Source organism: Martes martes, assembly GCF_963455335.1.
Source record: "Martes martes genome assembly, chromosome: 11".
Classification (NCBI taxonomy): domain Eukaryota; kingdom Metazoa; phylum Chordata; class Mammalia; order Carnivora; family Mustelidae; genus Martes; species Martes martes.
In genome coordinates this window covers 29,426,901-29,439,129 of record NC_137899.1, presented here as the reverse complement: position 1 = coordinate 29,439,129, position 12,229 = coordinate 29,426,901, and the positions used below count along the sequence as shown (strand labels likewise).

At 34.6% G+C, this 12,229-nt stretch overlaps 1 protein-coding gene across 1 annotated transcript in view; it reads left to right on the top strand.

Annotated features, from left to right (window-relative positions):
- Positions 1-12,229, top strand: part of PCLO (piccolo presynaptic cytomatrix protein) — a 397,938-nt gene that overhangs the window by 344,298 nt on the left and 41,411 nt on the right. Inside the window, exon 21 of the mRNA XM_080818063.1 lies at positions 11,291-11,432. Within this exon, the coding sequence (XP_080674189.1) occupies positions 11,291-11,432 (142 nt within the window). The remainder of the gene's footprint in view (positions 1-11,290; positions 11,433-12,229) is intronic.

The window sequence follows — 12,229 nt, the reverse complement described above, 5'->3', positions numbered from 1 at the left end:
GCAGGTTGTCGTGGTGAACTCTTACTAAGCCATCACGCTATGGGAGCTGCTCTCTTGGGCGAGTGGTAGGGGGTGGCCGGGCTGGGAAGTGGGGTGGGCTTCGGGAGTAGAGGGTACCATTGATGACAAAGGACGATAGCTAATCTGTGTCCCATTCTCTTCTGACCAGAAGTAGATGGTCACTTTTGGTCAGAAAGAATTTAGCGTTCTCTGTTTCTGGGAAGGACAGGGTTCAAAAGGAGAAATCAGAAGACAAGTCAAAGTGAGTTCATTTGGAGGTGAAGTCTTCCGTCACGTATGTAAGAGGTTAATAAAAACAGATTTGCGTTCCTCATTTCAGCGTGTTCATGTAAAAACACAAACTTAAATAAAAGTTTGGGTAGTTGAAAACGAAAACAAAATTTGACCTGTAATGATCTGAAAAGAGCAAACATTCAGCAAAATCTGAGAGACTCCAATGGAATAGTTTCAGCTTTCAGAGCTCTCTGCTTGTTTTTCCTGGGGGTGAGGGTTTTCTTTGTTGTCTGTGAAGATCAAAATGCTCTTCTGAAGTTTTTTTTTAAGAGTTTCCATATTTTCTTAGAATTATGATGCATTTTCAAATCTTTCTTTAGTCATTTATTGCCAGGAATATCTCCGCCATCCATGCAAAGTCACAGAGAGTAAATGTATAGCTCTGACCATGTGACACTGTGTCTCGTTTATGGACGTTTATCCACAAAGGTGAATCCACCGACCTTTGGGAACTTTGTTCTTTTCCAGTAATAGTTGTGGGTCTGCACCAAGCCATCCACATGTCTGCTTCACACTGGGGATTTATATGTTCATTTCATGTGACATGACCAACAAGACCAATGGGCGTACCTCAGTAGGGCCGTACCTTGGTCAAATGATCTAGCTACTGGCCTGTATAATTGGATGTGACTGTTAAGACATGAGCTAATTTTAACATGCCAAAGTCCCTTCAATGCTGTTTATGACATAGCTTTCACCAAGTTCAACTTAATTTTTAAAATGCAAATTATTTGGGCTTGAAGAAATTATTTTCAAGAAAAGTTACTTTATCAAATTACCACCAGGGAGTAGGACCCTGGGGAAATGAGATAGGCAAGTAAATGCTGGTAAAGGAAATAAATGAGAAGCTTGGAGCATGAGAAGGCTGATGGGGACACAGTGCGGGACCCTGGACAGTGCGCACAATATGAGCACGGGTCTGGGAATGCGTTCACCTGGGTAGGAGGGATCATGGAACTGGGGGGAAACACTACTGAAGGAGAGGCAGAGGAGTGGCAAGGCACCATTGGGCGACTTAGCAGATTTGCCTAAGTCCAGATATCTAACTGTCCATGAATTACTTGATTTTTTTTTCCCACTTCTCATCTGCATGTACTACCATTATGTAAGACCATGATACTTCACCCATTCTGCCTTATGCAAGATAGTGGGGGGGGGAGGGGGTCAGGGAGAAGGGGGCTTAGTGGGATAGGATGAAAGGAATCTTCTTGTGTACTGAGCCAGACTCTGAAAATGTTCTTTTTTCTTTTTATTTTATTACTGTGTTGAATGTATAAATATATAATTAATCATTGAGGAGCCAAAAAAAAAAAAAATACTTGCTGATTTTAAATGGGAACATATTAAAAAAAATAAAAATAAAAAAACAAATGGGAATATATATCAGAAATGCAGAATTTTGATTGGGGTCTTGGGTTTTTTTAAGATATATGAATAGGAATAATGTGGACAATCATAGCTTTATAACTTAATGTATTTTAAGATGCTGTAAGATAACTAAAGATTTCCATGAGATACTGAAGACTAAAAATTAATTGATTAAATTAATAGTTTAAACAGTATCTAATCAAAATATTGATATTATAAATCAAACAAAAACATAAATTTTTAAGAAGAAAAGCTTGAGGGGCCCCTGGGTGGCTCAGTGGGTTAAGCCTCTGCTTTCGGCTCAGGTCATGATCTCAGGGTCCTGGGATTGAGCCCCACATCAGACTCTCTGCTTGGCGGGGAGACTGCTTCCCCCTCTCTCTCTGCCTGCCTCACTGCCTACTTGTGATGTCTCTCTCTGTCAAATAAATAAATAAATAAATAAAATTTTTTTTTAAAGCTTCATAAAAGTCAGGAGCATGGGATCCTTTTTTTAAACTTATAAGCAAAACAGTGGATTAAAATTTCTGCTATATTTGTTCTCAAAAGAGTACAGGAACAAAATCCACTTTTCTTCCTAAACATATTTCAGATTGAAAACTACATTATTTGAAGTTCTGTAGGTCACATTATAATTTTACCTGACTCTATAAAATGAATTTGGAATCTATGTAAAAAGACATAAAAAATGGACTCTTTTACACTATATAATTGAAACTTCTTTCCATATGGATCTATTACATGCTTTATTTTATTAAAGAGCATTCTCATTGCTGATGACATTTCATAAAGTAAATAACTATTGAATCACTATTTTGGCTTCATCCACCAATTGAGGTACCAGCAAATTAACATCTTCATGTAGGGAAAACCCCTTTTTGGAATAATGTGTGTTATTTTATGCCTGACAAATATCATTATTTGTCGTGGGTTTCTGCAAACCATAAAGTAGTTTTCTAAAGCGAGTGTGGAATAGACAAGCATAATTTTTTGATACATATCATTTTTAAATCAGACCTTTTACTTTGTAGAGTTGTGAAGTTCTGGATAGAACAAGTTCCAAAACTAGAGAGGTTAATAAGAATAATATTAATAATAATAAATCTTTTTAAGAAAGGCTAACAGCTGAATATTTTTCATGACAAGCATAAAATAAAAAATGAAAGACACAATAGAATAATCATCATTTATAGTGGTTTCAGATGGCTGTCCAAAATAGCTGAGGCTAATTGGGTTCTTCTATTTTCATAGTTAATTCTTCACTTCTATTAAAGTAGATCTAGAACAGTAATTCTCAAAGTGTGTCCCAGGGTCCCTTTCAGAGTTTACAAGGTCAAATACAAAAATATTAAGTGTTATTTGCCTTTTTCTCTCTCATTCTTTCTCGTGTACAGTAGGGTTTCCTGCATTTACATGAGATGTTATGACATCATTGCTTTGAAGGCTAATGGAATACGTGCTTATCGGTTGCTTATTCTAAATTTTTCTTCTTTTGAGTAAGATAAATATTGATAGATAGAACTCACAGAAAATAAAATTGTCTGGGGAATTCAATATTTTTTAAGAATGTAAAAGCAGTCTTGAGATCAAAATATTTAAGAGCCATTGATCTATATGAGTACACAGTCATAATCTTTCCAGTAGCCAAAGACAGTGGGTAACTGGAGGTATCTTCCAGGATCTAATTGTCATATTTGTCTCTAAATTTTCTATGCTTTTTTTCTCTTATATTGTATTCCAGAATCCCTTCTTTCCTTTCTCATCTAATAATTTATAATTATTAAGATTGACAAATGACAATTTTTCATTTAATATTTAAACTATTTTATTGGGCTTGATTTACGTCAAATGATGAATGTATCTCCATATATATTACTTACTATTTTCAAAATTTGACTCGTAAGTTGCCTAATCAGCTTTAAACAAGCTGCTTCCAACCTAAAGCAGAGAGGGAGTATTATAAAGATAGAACAAATTTTATTTGCATCCTTATCTTAAAGATAAGGCTTGTTGGAAAAACTAGTTATAAATAGTTTCCTTTTATCTTCTATTGTAGTATCTATATTACAGGTCTCGTATATTTCAAATTAATTTTGTTGGTGTAAGAGAAACTGAAGATCATCGCTCTGATTCAAAATTGAGAAAAAATTCAATTTTTCAGCCTCTTACCTAATTCTTGATTTTTAATTTTCAAGTAACAATTTAATGTGCTTTTAAGTAATTAAAGCTAAAAGGGAATTCTGAGAATATTTATCATTTGTGGACAATACTATTCGAATTATATATATTAGTTGCTTATCATTTATTCATATTCATATATGCATTTTTGAATGAATATTATGTTCCAGAACCTCTTAAAAGAGTTAGTGACCCTGTGAACAGAACAGATGAGAATAACCACCCCTGGAAATCTCCCATCTAGTAATATTTATTGAATAACCAATCAGATACTTGGGAAGAATTACGAAGAATGGGAAAAGTGTAAGTTTTGCTCCACTGAGATTGAAGAAGAAAAAACACATAGTCATCGTCTTAAGTTTGTAAGCAAACATCCTCATGTTGAGAAATATCTGGAAATATAATTAAATATATTTTTATTTGTCCTAGCTCTGGTTCTCACTAATAACTTTTACAGTCCTCTGAGATATAACCACCTACAGGAGGAGAGAAAGTATTTGAAAATGATCCATTCAGAGAAAGTAGAGATTCATGAAATTAACTAGAGAGGTAAGGTACCATAGAATGGGACTTACATTGAGCAAATAATTGTCCAAACCCTTCTTTATTCTGTGGCCACTAACTACATTTGAATGATATGAACAATAATAGTGTTTGTTATAATGTTACCCATATAAATCAGTCTGCTTTGGGCAAAATGTTTATATAAATCAAACTATTTGGATTCCATTTAAAGAGAACATCCTTGTTAGCTACATGTCCTTGATCTAAGTTAGCAAGGTTTCAGGATTATGTAAGAATATTTTTTAAAACTGATTATTTTTAAATTACTTTCCACTCAGTCTTGCATGTTTTACAAGCAAACTGTGAGAGAATACTTGTTGTTCAAAGTAAAATTAAATGAATATTGAAAAAGTAAGACTTGCTCTTGAGAACTTAATTCAAATCTTGCATTTTTTTCCAAATATGGTTCTCCCTATTAATCTTTTAAAGATAAAATCTTTATTGTGTTGTAACAATTATGTTAGCGTATTTTAGCACAAAACCGAAACTTGGTACTGAATAAATTCCTTGTTAACTCTATCTCTTTGAACACTGCAAGAATTATAGTCTAAATCTATTAAAGATAAAATGATTTTTTTTTAATTTTCCTTTGTGATAATATCTTAATTGAGCTTTTTTCCATTAGTTACTAGAAAATTTTGGTTTCCAGTTAAATCATATTTCATTTTAGATATTTTAAGTATTAAAACATTGTTTTGAGTTTATTTAGTATACTTAAATATTAAATATTTAAATATTTTATTTACTTCTTTGAAAACTAGTTCTGAACCAAAAACATTAAAAAAGGGAGATGCACTTTAAAGGCAGCATTCTAGCAAAAATATAAGAACCGTAGCATACTGAGTCATCACATACATTTATATAAGAAAAAAATCCTCTCCACTTATTTAATTTTACTCTCACTTCCAAACACCTCTTATCCTAAAGTTATCTATTATTATTTCTGTTCCTGGAAGTGATCATTAGTCCCATTATCTACAAACTAGAAAATGTTTGATTAGTGAGTATGGGAAATACTTCAAATTACTGATGGCATTAGATAAAAACAGATTGAATTGAGTATTGAAAATGTCTTGGAGATTCAGTCCTAGGGCGTATGTGGATGGAGAAGAAGAGTCTGAGCATGACTAAACTTTACTACCTTTCCTGGGTTGTAGCAAATAAGAGGCATCATACCTCCTCCTCTCTGAGAGAAGCCACTGTGTGAATAGGGAATATCTTACGGGACATATTTTGATTTTTGTAAGGAAATGTCACATTCCATTTCTCAAGGTTTGTTATAACTTTGTGAGATCATATATATATACATATATATGCAGACATATATGTATGTGTGTATATGTATGTGTGTATACACACACACACACGCTATAAATACATAATATTGAAAATAGTTCCTTCAGTTCCATTATTAATGGAAATAAAATAATTATTGACTGATTTAATTTTGATCTATGAAGATAATATTAATACTATATCAACCAAGTAATTTGGGTGGACTATCAACATTATAAATTATTCCTAAAATATTTGGCTATATCTTTGAGCTGTTCCAAGGATTTAAACCAGCGACAGAACATCACAGGCAGCAAGGCTGTGTCCTGCATCCCAAGCCTGGAATTCTGAGGTAGGCAGAGACCTCACAATCTTACTTTGAAACAATTGGATGCAATAGAAAAGTGAATTAGCACTTTTTAGTTATTCTTTTCTTTCTCCCCTTAATTAGTGTGTGGCTCAGAACAAATCAATTAATCTTTCCGGGGCTTAGTTTTTCTATAGACGAAATGATGGTTCTGCAGCAGGCTATCTCTAGAGTCCTTACCAGCTTTTTATTTCCATGGTTCCACAATAATAGAAAGTCAAGTCTACAGTTTTGTTCCACGGACTGTGAGCCCAGTGCTGCCATCGTGTGGTAGGTACAGTGATAGTTCTGCATTTTTAAGTATGGTTGAGCGGGGAAAAACCAACAGAGCCAACAAACTGAAAACAGATGTGCAGTCAAAAAGACACTACCAGGTTTAATTAAGGTTAGCCACAGTGGAGTAATAAAACAAAATGATGTCTAACCATCTTGTATCTGAAGAAAATAAAGAGGTCAAAAAATAATTTAAAACAGATTGAATTGCCTCACAGAAGGTAAAATGTGTTTACCTGGAATGCCCCCTCAATAATTGAGGACGGAAATGATTTAACACTCCAGGATTTATTCCTCTAGGGTAAAGGAACCCTCTCTACGGGAGTGGACTTCTTCCATCATATATTAATGAGATACATTTTCTCCTAGTTGGTACTTGCTAGTACAAATAGGAATTAAAAAAGAAAGTAGACACAAAAATGTAGGCTTCCAAAATGCATTTTATTATTAAGTAAACCTCAATTCCTCAAAAAAGAAACACTTCTCATGTGCAGTACACGGGCACATGATATATTCAAGCATAATAGGTCCATGATCTCCGAAACCGATTAAAAGAGAAAAAAGTTAGAACAGTTTTAAATTATTAATCTGGAATCATAAGACTATGGAAAGTCATATTTAGTATTAATGTTTTAAAATGCTATTTTAAAATATATTGTTTTTAAATATTATTTATATTTAAATATAAATCAGAGTTCACCGGTTGCCTGTATATCCAGATTTGGAACCCCCACAAATACCAATGTCTGTAAGAACACCATCTTCTTCTACCTTAGAGTGTGACTATACATATTATATCTCACTGTCATTCCAATTTAAGTGTATATATAAAATATCCATGGTCTGTTATGATTTTTTAATTCACAAAACTATGTACTCCCATGTTTAGTGTGTTACATTAAATATTCCTTTCAATTAAACTGGTTTTGGAGGGATTGGGAAAAGAAAACATCTAGTTGAATGATCACATTTTTCTCTACAGTATGACAGATTAAAGTTGCATCTTTGTTTTTAAAGCTACCAAAAAAAAAAAAAAATCACATTGCCCCAAGTTTCCTTGACAAAACGTGGAGTTAAAAAACCCCTCCCACATCAGGTGGCGTTAATGAGAGATTTCTGATTTGCATAATGCACATAGCCAGATAAAAGTAAAATATCTACTAAATTATTTGGATGTCTGGGTTGTGTGGTTAAAGGAAAGACTTATTAATTTTATTATTATTTCATGAAATATTGCTTCAGCATAGTTCCAGGATAAGCTTTTGAGAAGGCTACCATGGCTAAAACACAGGCTTGGCTTCCAACGGCAGCATGAATGTGACAACCAGAGCCAAGAATAGAAAGTGGTCATTGCAGAAACAGGCCTGTGATCTTGTGCTAGGAGAGTACAGATATAGAAGCGTTCGCTTCTGAGTGGCAAGAGGAGGAAAATACACAAAGCAGGTGCAATCCGAGCTGGGCCTTTGCGGAAAAGTAGAGTTCCGATATGAGAAAGTGACAGGGGCAGAGAAAGGCGTAACAAAATCAGATCGGGCCCAGCTGCAGCTCAGGACTGGAAAAAAAAAAAAAAAAAAGCTAAGCCAAAGGGAGCCAGCATGAGGGTCTAAGTGGGCTTCCGTGAAAAGGGTACAAAGGAGAATGACCAGAGATACATTCGGAAAGAAGCAGATAGTTAAGGACTTAGGCAAACTAAAGAATGTGACCAAAACCATGAGATGTCTTGAAATTACATTGAGATCCAGCCTCTGATGTCCAGTAGTAAAAGCACTTTATTCATTAACGTGTTGGAGATAACGGAGGTTTAGCTCAATGTGAGAGAATTTGGAGACTGTTTCAAGAGAAAGAAATTAGTAAATATGTGCAGGGTTTCAACTGTCTGGTAAAGAACTATTAAAATACTTGGGTTTTTAGTTCCAGTTTATCAAAACCTCTGCATTTCTGTATGTTTAATTGCATTTTATGCTATGTAGATAGCCCAGTAAAAAACAAAGTTCTCTCCTACATTTTTTTAAAGATTTTTTTTATTTATTTGATAGAGATCACAAGTAGGCAGAGAGGCAGACAGAGAGAAGGGGGGGAAGCAGGCTCCCCGCTGAGCAGAGAGCCCAATGCAGGGCTTGATCTCAGGACCCTGGGATCATGACTTGAGCCGAAGGGAGAGGCTTTAACCCACTGAGCCACCCAGGCACCCCCTCTCTTCTACATTTTTAATTGAATTCACTTTTAGAAACTACCAGCCATCAGGCTTTCTGTACGCTACACTTCCACACCAGATTGGGGGGGGGGGGGGAGGTGTGTGGAATCAGTCAAGCACCAGATGTTTTGGGAAGATGATGCCCAACATCTTGATTAATGTGAATTGTTCACCTAACTTCTAACTGCCCGAAGTTTCTTTAGACTCAGACTTACACATAATTTTGTTTTCTAAATATGTTAGGTAGACAGACTTATTCCAGTATATGTGTATGGTCTCTAGATTTGGTTTTCTTTCTTTTTCTATTTCTTATAAATTATTATTTGTTTGCATTTAAATCTACAGCACTTGTATAGGCTTTCTGAATGAGATTTCTATTCACCTACTCAAGATGAAAAACTCTACTTAAATTTATTTCTAGCCTTGTTCCTTCCTTCTTGTTATATTGTTTTATATTCTGTACACATCTCAAATTTCCCAAGAGAGGAATAGAACTAGAAATTGCATCAGGTAAAATCAAAGTTCACAACAAAAAGATTGAGTATTTTGAAATTTAAATAAGATGGCTCTGCTATAATAGCTATTTTGATGCATTGTGAGATTGCTTTTGGTTGAAAATTGTTTTAATCTAGTAAAAGTAAATTGATTTAAAAATTAGTGTATATTAATTAAGGCTTGTTTTTGAAAATAGTATATTGAGATTTTCCAGTTGATGGTATTAAAGTGTTTCATTCAATATTATCTTGAAAAATATTAATGATAATGTTGATTGGATTACATAATGCCAATCAAAAAGTGTGGCGGCTTCCCTTTATTTACAACTAGTTGACTAATCTGACTCATTATGATCGTACAGTTTAATTTACTTTATTAATGTTCATAATTTATATCATAATCCTATATCCTTTATAGTTTTTAAGTTATTCTTTTAAAAAGTCCTTAAATTAACACTATATACACCATCTGGGTTTCTTTTACATAGAAAATATCAAACATTATAACTATCATTCTGTCTCTCAAATCTACTATGGGTTACTGGTAATTCATCAGTGACTCATTATTTAACAATATTCAAGCCTTTTTCTAAATAGCTAGTCCCAATTTATAGATACCTGTTAAGTTATTGACCGACATTTCTTCTTTATTTCTCTATTCTGAGAAAGTGATCTTGCTATCACTGCAATAGATATTGTAACAATTCCTGTTGGCTTTAGAGAATCTGTTGTCCCTAAAAGAAGTAGGGAAATGGGGAAAAGCCAAAACCTTTGCAAGACTTGATCCTGATTACCCTGATGGTGGATTTCTTGTCCTCAATGGTTTCCCTCACAATGTCTGTATTTTCCCCTTCATTTGGATGTATTGATTTTATTAAAATTCCACCAGATTAAGAGTCATTTTGTTTGTGTACACCTCTTGAGGGGAAGTATAGATATCTTAGAATCATTAAATGACTATCAGTGATTCACCCACAGTGTGAATCTATCCAACTGCTTAAGAAACTCCTGATTGAACACAGGTGATTTTATAGAAGAGAGAGACTCGAAGTATTTTTGTATCCTAGAACATGTTTAGAATGGGAAAGAAAATCAAGGAAAATTCATTATCAGGGGCTAGGCATGCTCAAAGACACTAGGGAGCAGCGATTGTCAGGAAAACCCTGCCCAAAAGGTTGCGGTTATGACAAATAAAATCACAAGATGAGGAAGAGAAAGTAACTGAACTCCTGCTTTATCTCACTCCTCATGGTCACAGTTATGAGTGGAGGTCTCCGTAACGGAACCCATCATTTGCAAACACAGAAGCTGAGACTGTTTAGATCTACTCCAGAACGAGCTAGGATTCCAAATCCTGTCAGTATGATCGAAGCTCATGCTCTTAAATTCTGACCATGTGGCAGAAGACATAATAATAATTTTTAAAATTTGCCTAGAGAAGCTTCTCTCCACAAAAAGAAGAGGAAATATTTGCTTTCTCTTCCACCTTCTGCATCGAAAGACCCCCCAATTTCCTCCAATCTGTAAACCCACTAACAATATTATACTGTACTCCTACTGTATTAGAAACACAGAATTATAATGTTTCTATGGGAATATGGATTGTTTTATCCCAAAAAAATCAAACTTAAGGAATTATTGAAACAAGTCCCAATCAGAAATGAAGAAATGCCGAAGGGGAAACAAAGATCTTCAAATTTAAAAACCTGCTGGGAAGAGTTGTTAGAAATACATACAAACAAGCACAGAATTTTTCAATCACTTCTTGAAACCATCTGTTCTATTTTGCATCTTCACTTCTCAGGAGAAAAACACATTATTGGTTAATATGGAAAATAATTAAGAAATTTTCCCTTATGCCACTATTTCTCTCTACCCAAGTCTTTCTAAACTCCTTTCTCCATGAAATAGCCAAAATTCATATTTGCTTGTCCTTACTGTGAGACTGTACAAAGAAACCACAAAAAGAAACAATAATAATGACAATAGTAATAGACTGGTTACATACTACTTAACTCAAATAATTGTTTGGTTTTTTTGCTGTTGTTTTGTTTTTTTTTTTTCCTACCTCTGTGTCCAAAAAAAAATAATCAAGTACTTAGTGTTACCACAGCACCTTACTGGTTAAGGAAAAGAAAATGAAAGGCAGATTAAGAAATGTGGAGTTCTTGCTAGAGCTGTTTCATTATCCATGTCAATGAAGAAAACATATAATGATGCCTTTGTAGATCGAGGGGAGTTTCATTGATTGACTGTGGTGTTGACTCTTCCCACACCATGCAGCAAAGCCTACCAATCACCGGCCTGCAGAAAGCTCCGTGTCCACCGGCTCCTCGGGCAGCAGCTTTGGCAGTGGGTATAGCGTGGACAGTGAAGGAAGCAGCAGCACCGCAGGGGAGACTAATCTATTTCCTATTCCAAGGATGTAAGTGTGGGTTTTTTTCTTTCTTTTTTTTCCCCCACTACAAAGTTAACAGCATCATGAGTAAGCTTTTCTTAACACTTAACAGGAAATAACGAGATAATTATCCAGTTCTGACTCATTGTCCCCAAAGCACTTCGACTGTTTATGCCTACATAGAAAATAGACTGTTCAGGAAAGACTGGAATAATTTAGTCAATTCTAAGGATGGACACTGGTCACTTCCAGGACTATTTCATCAGTGCAATCTGTATTTAATAGGAAAACTGCCACAGTAATAATTAAGGCCAGCAGCAGGAGTCGTTGATGCAGTAATCACATAATGATCAAACATAAATATTATTGGTGTTTGAGATAAACTTAGATTAATTTACTTTGAATTGGGAGAGGTTTAAAATTTAAAGAGCTCATATATCATTTTTGAAATAGATAACACATTGGGCCCCTCATATAGACTCCTCAGTAATCTTTCCATAATTAAAATGGAATATTTTGAAGTGTTTCCATATTTTCTAGAACAAATATCAAGTAATATAGAGGTCCCAGTCCAAGATAGTCTTGGAATAAAATTCATTTGTAATATGTTAAGCCTCAAGATATTGATACTGCAGATCGAATGCAAAACGGAAGCAGATTGTGTTTAGGATGTGTTAGAGTGGGCTTAGTCATGTTGGTGGCAAAAGTTAGCGGCATCCAAGAGACATATGTAGGTTATGTCTGCTCCAGTATCAAAATCTAGACTTTCCAAATTTTCCTTCTCCTCCCAGGGAACAAGTTTTCCAGGTTTTGAAAAGCGTCAT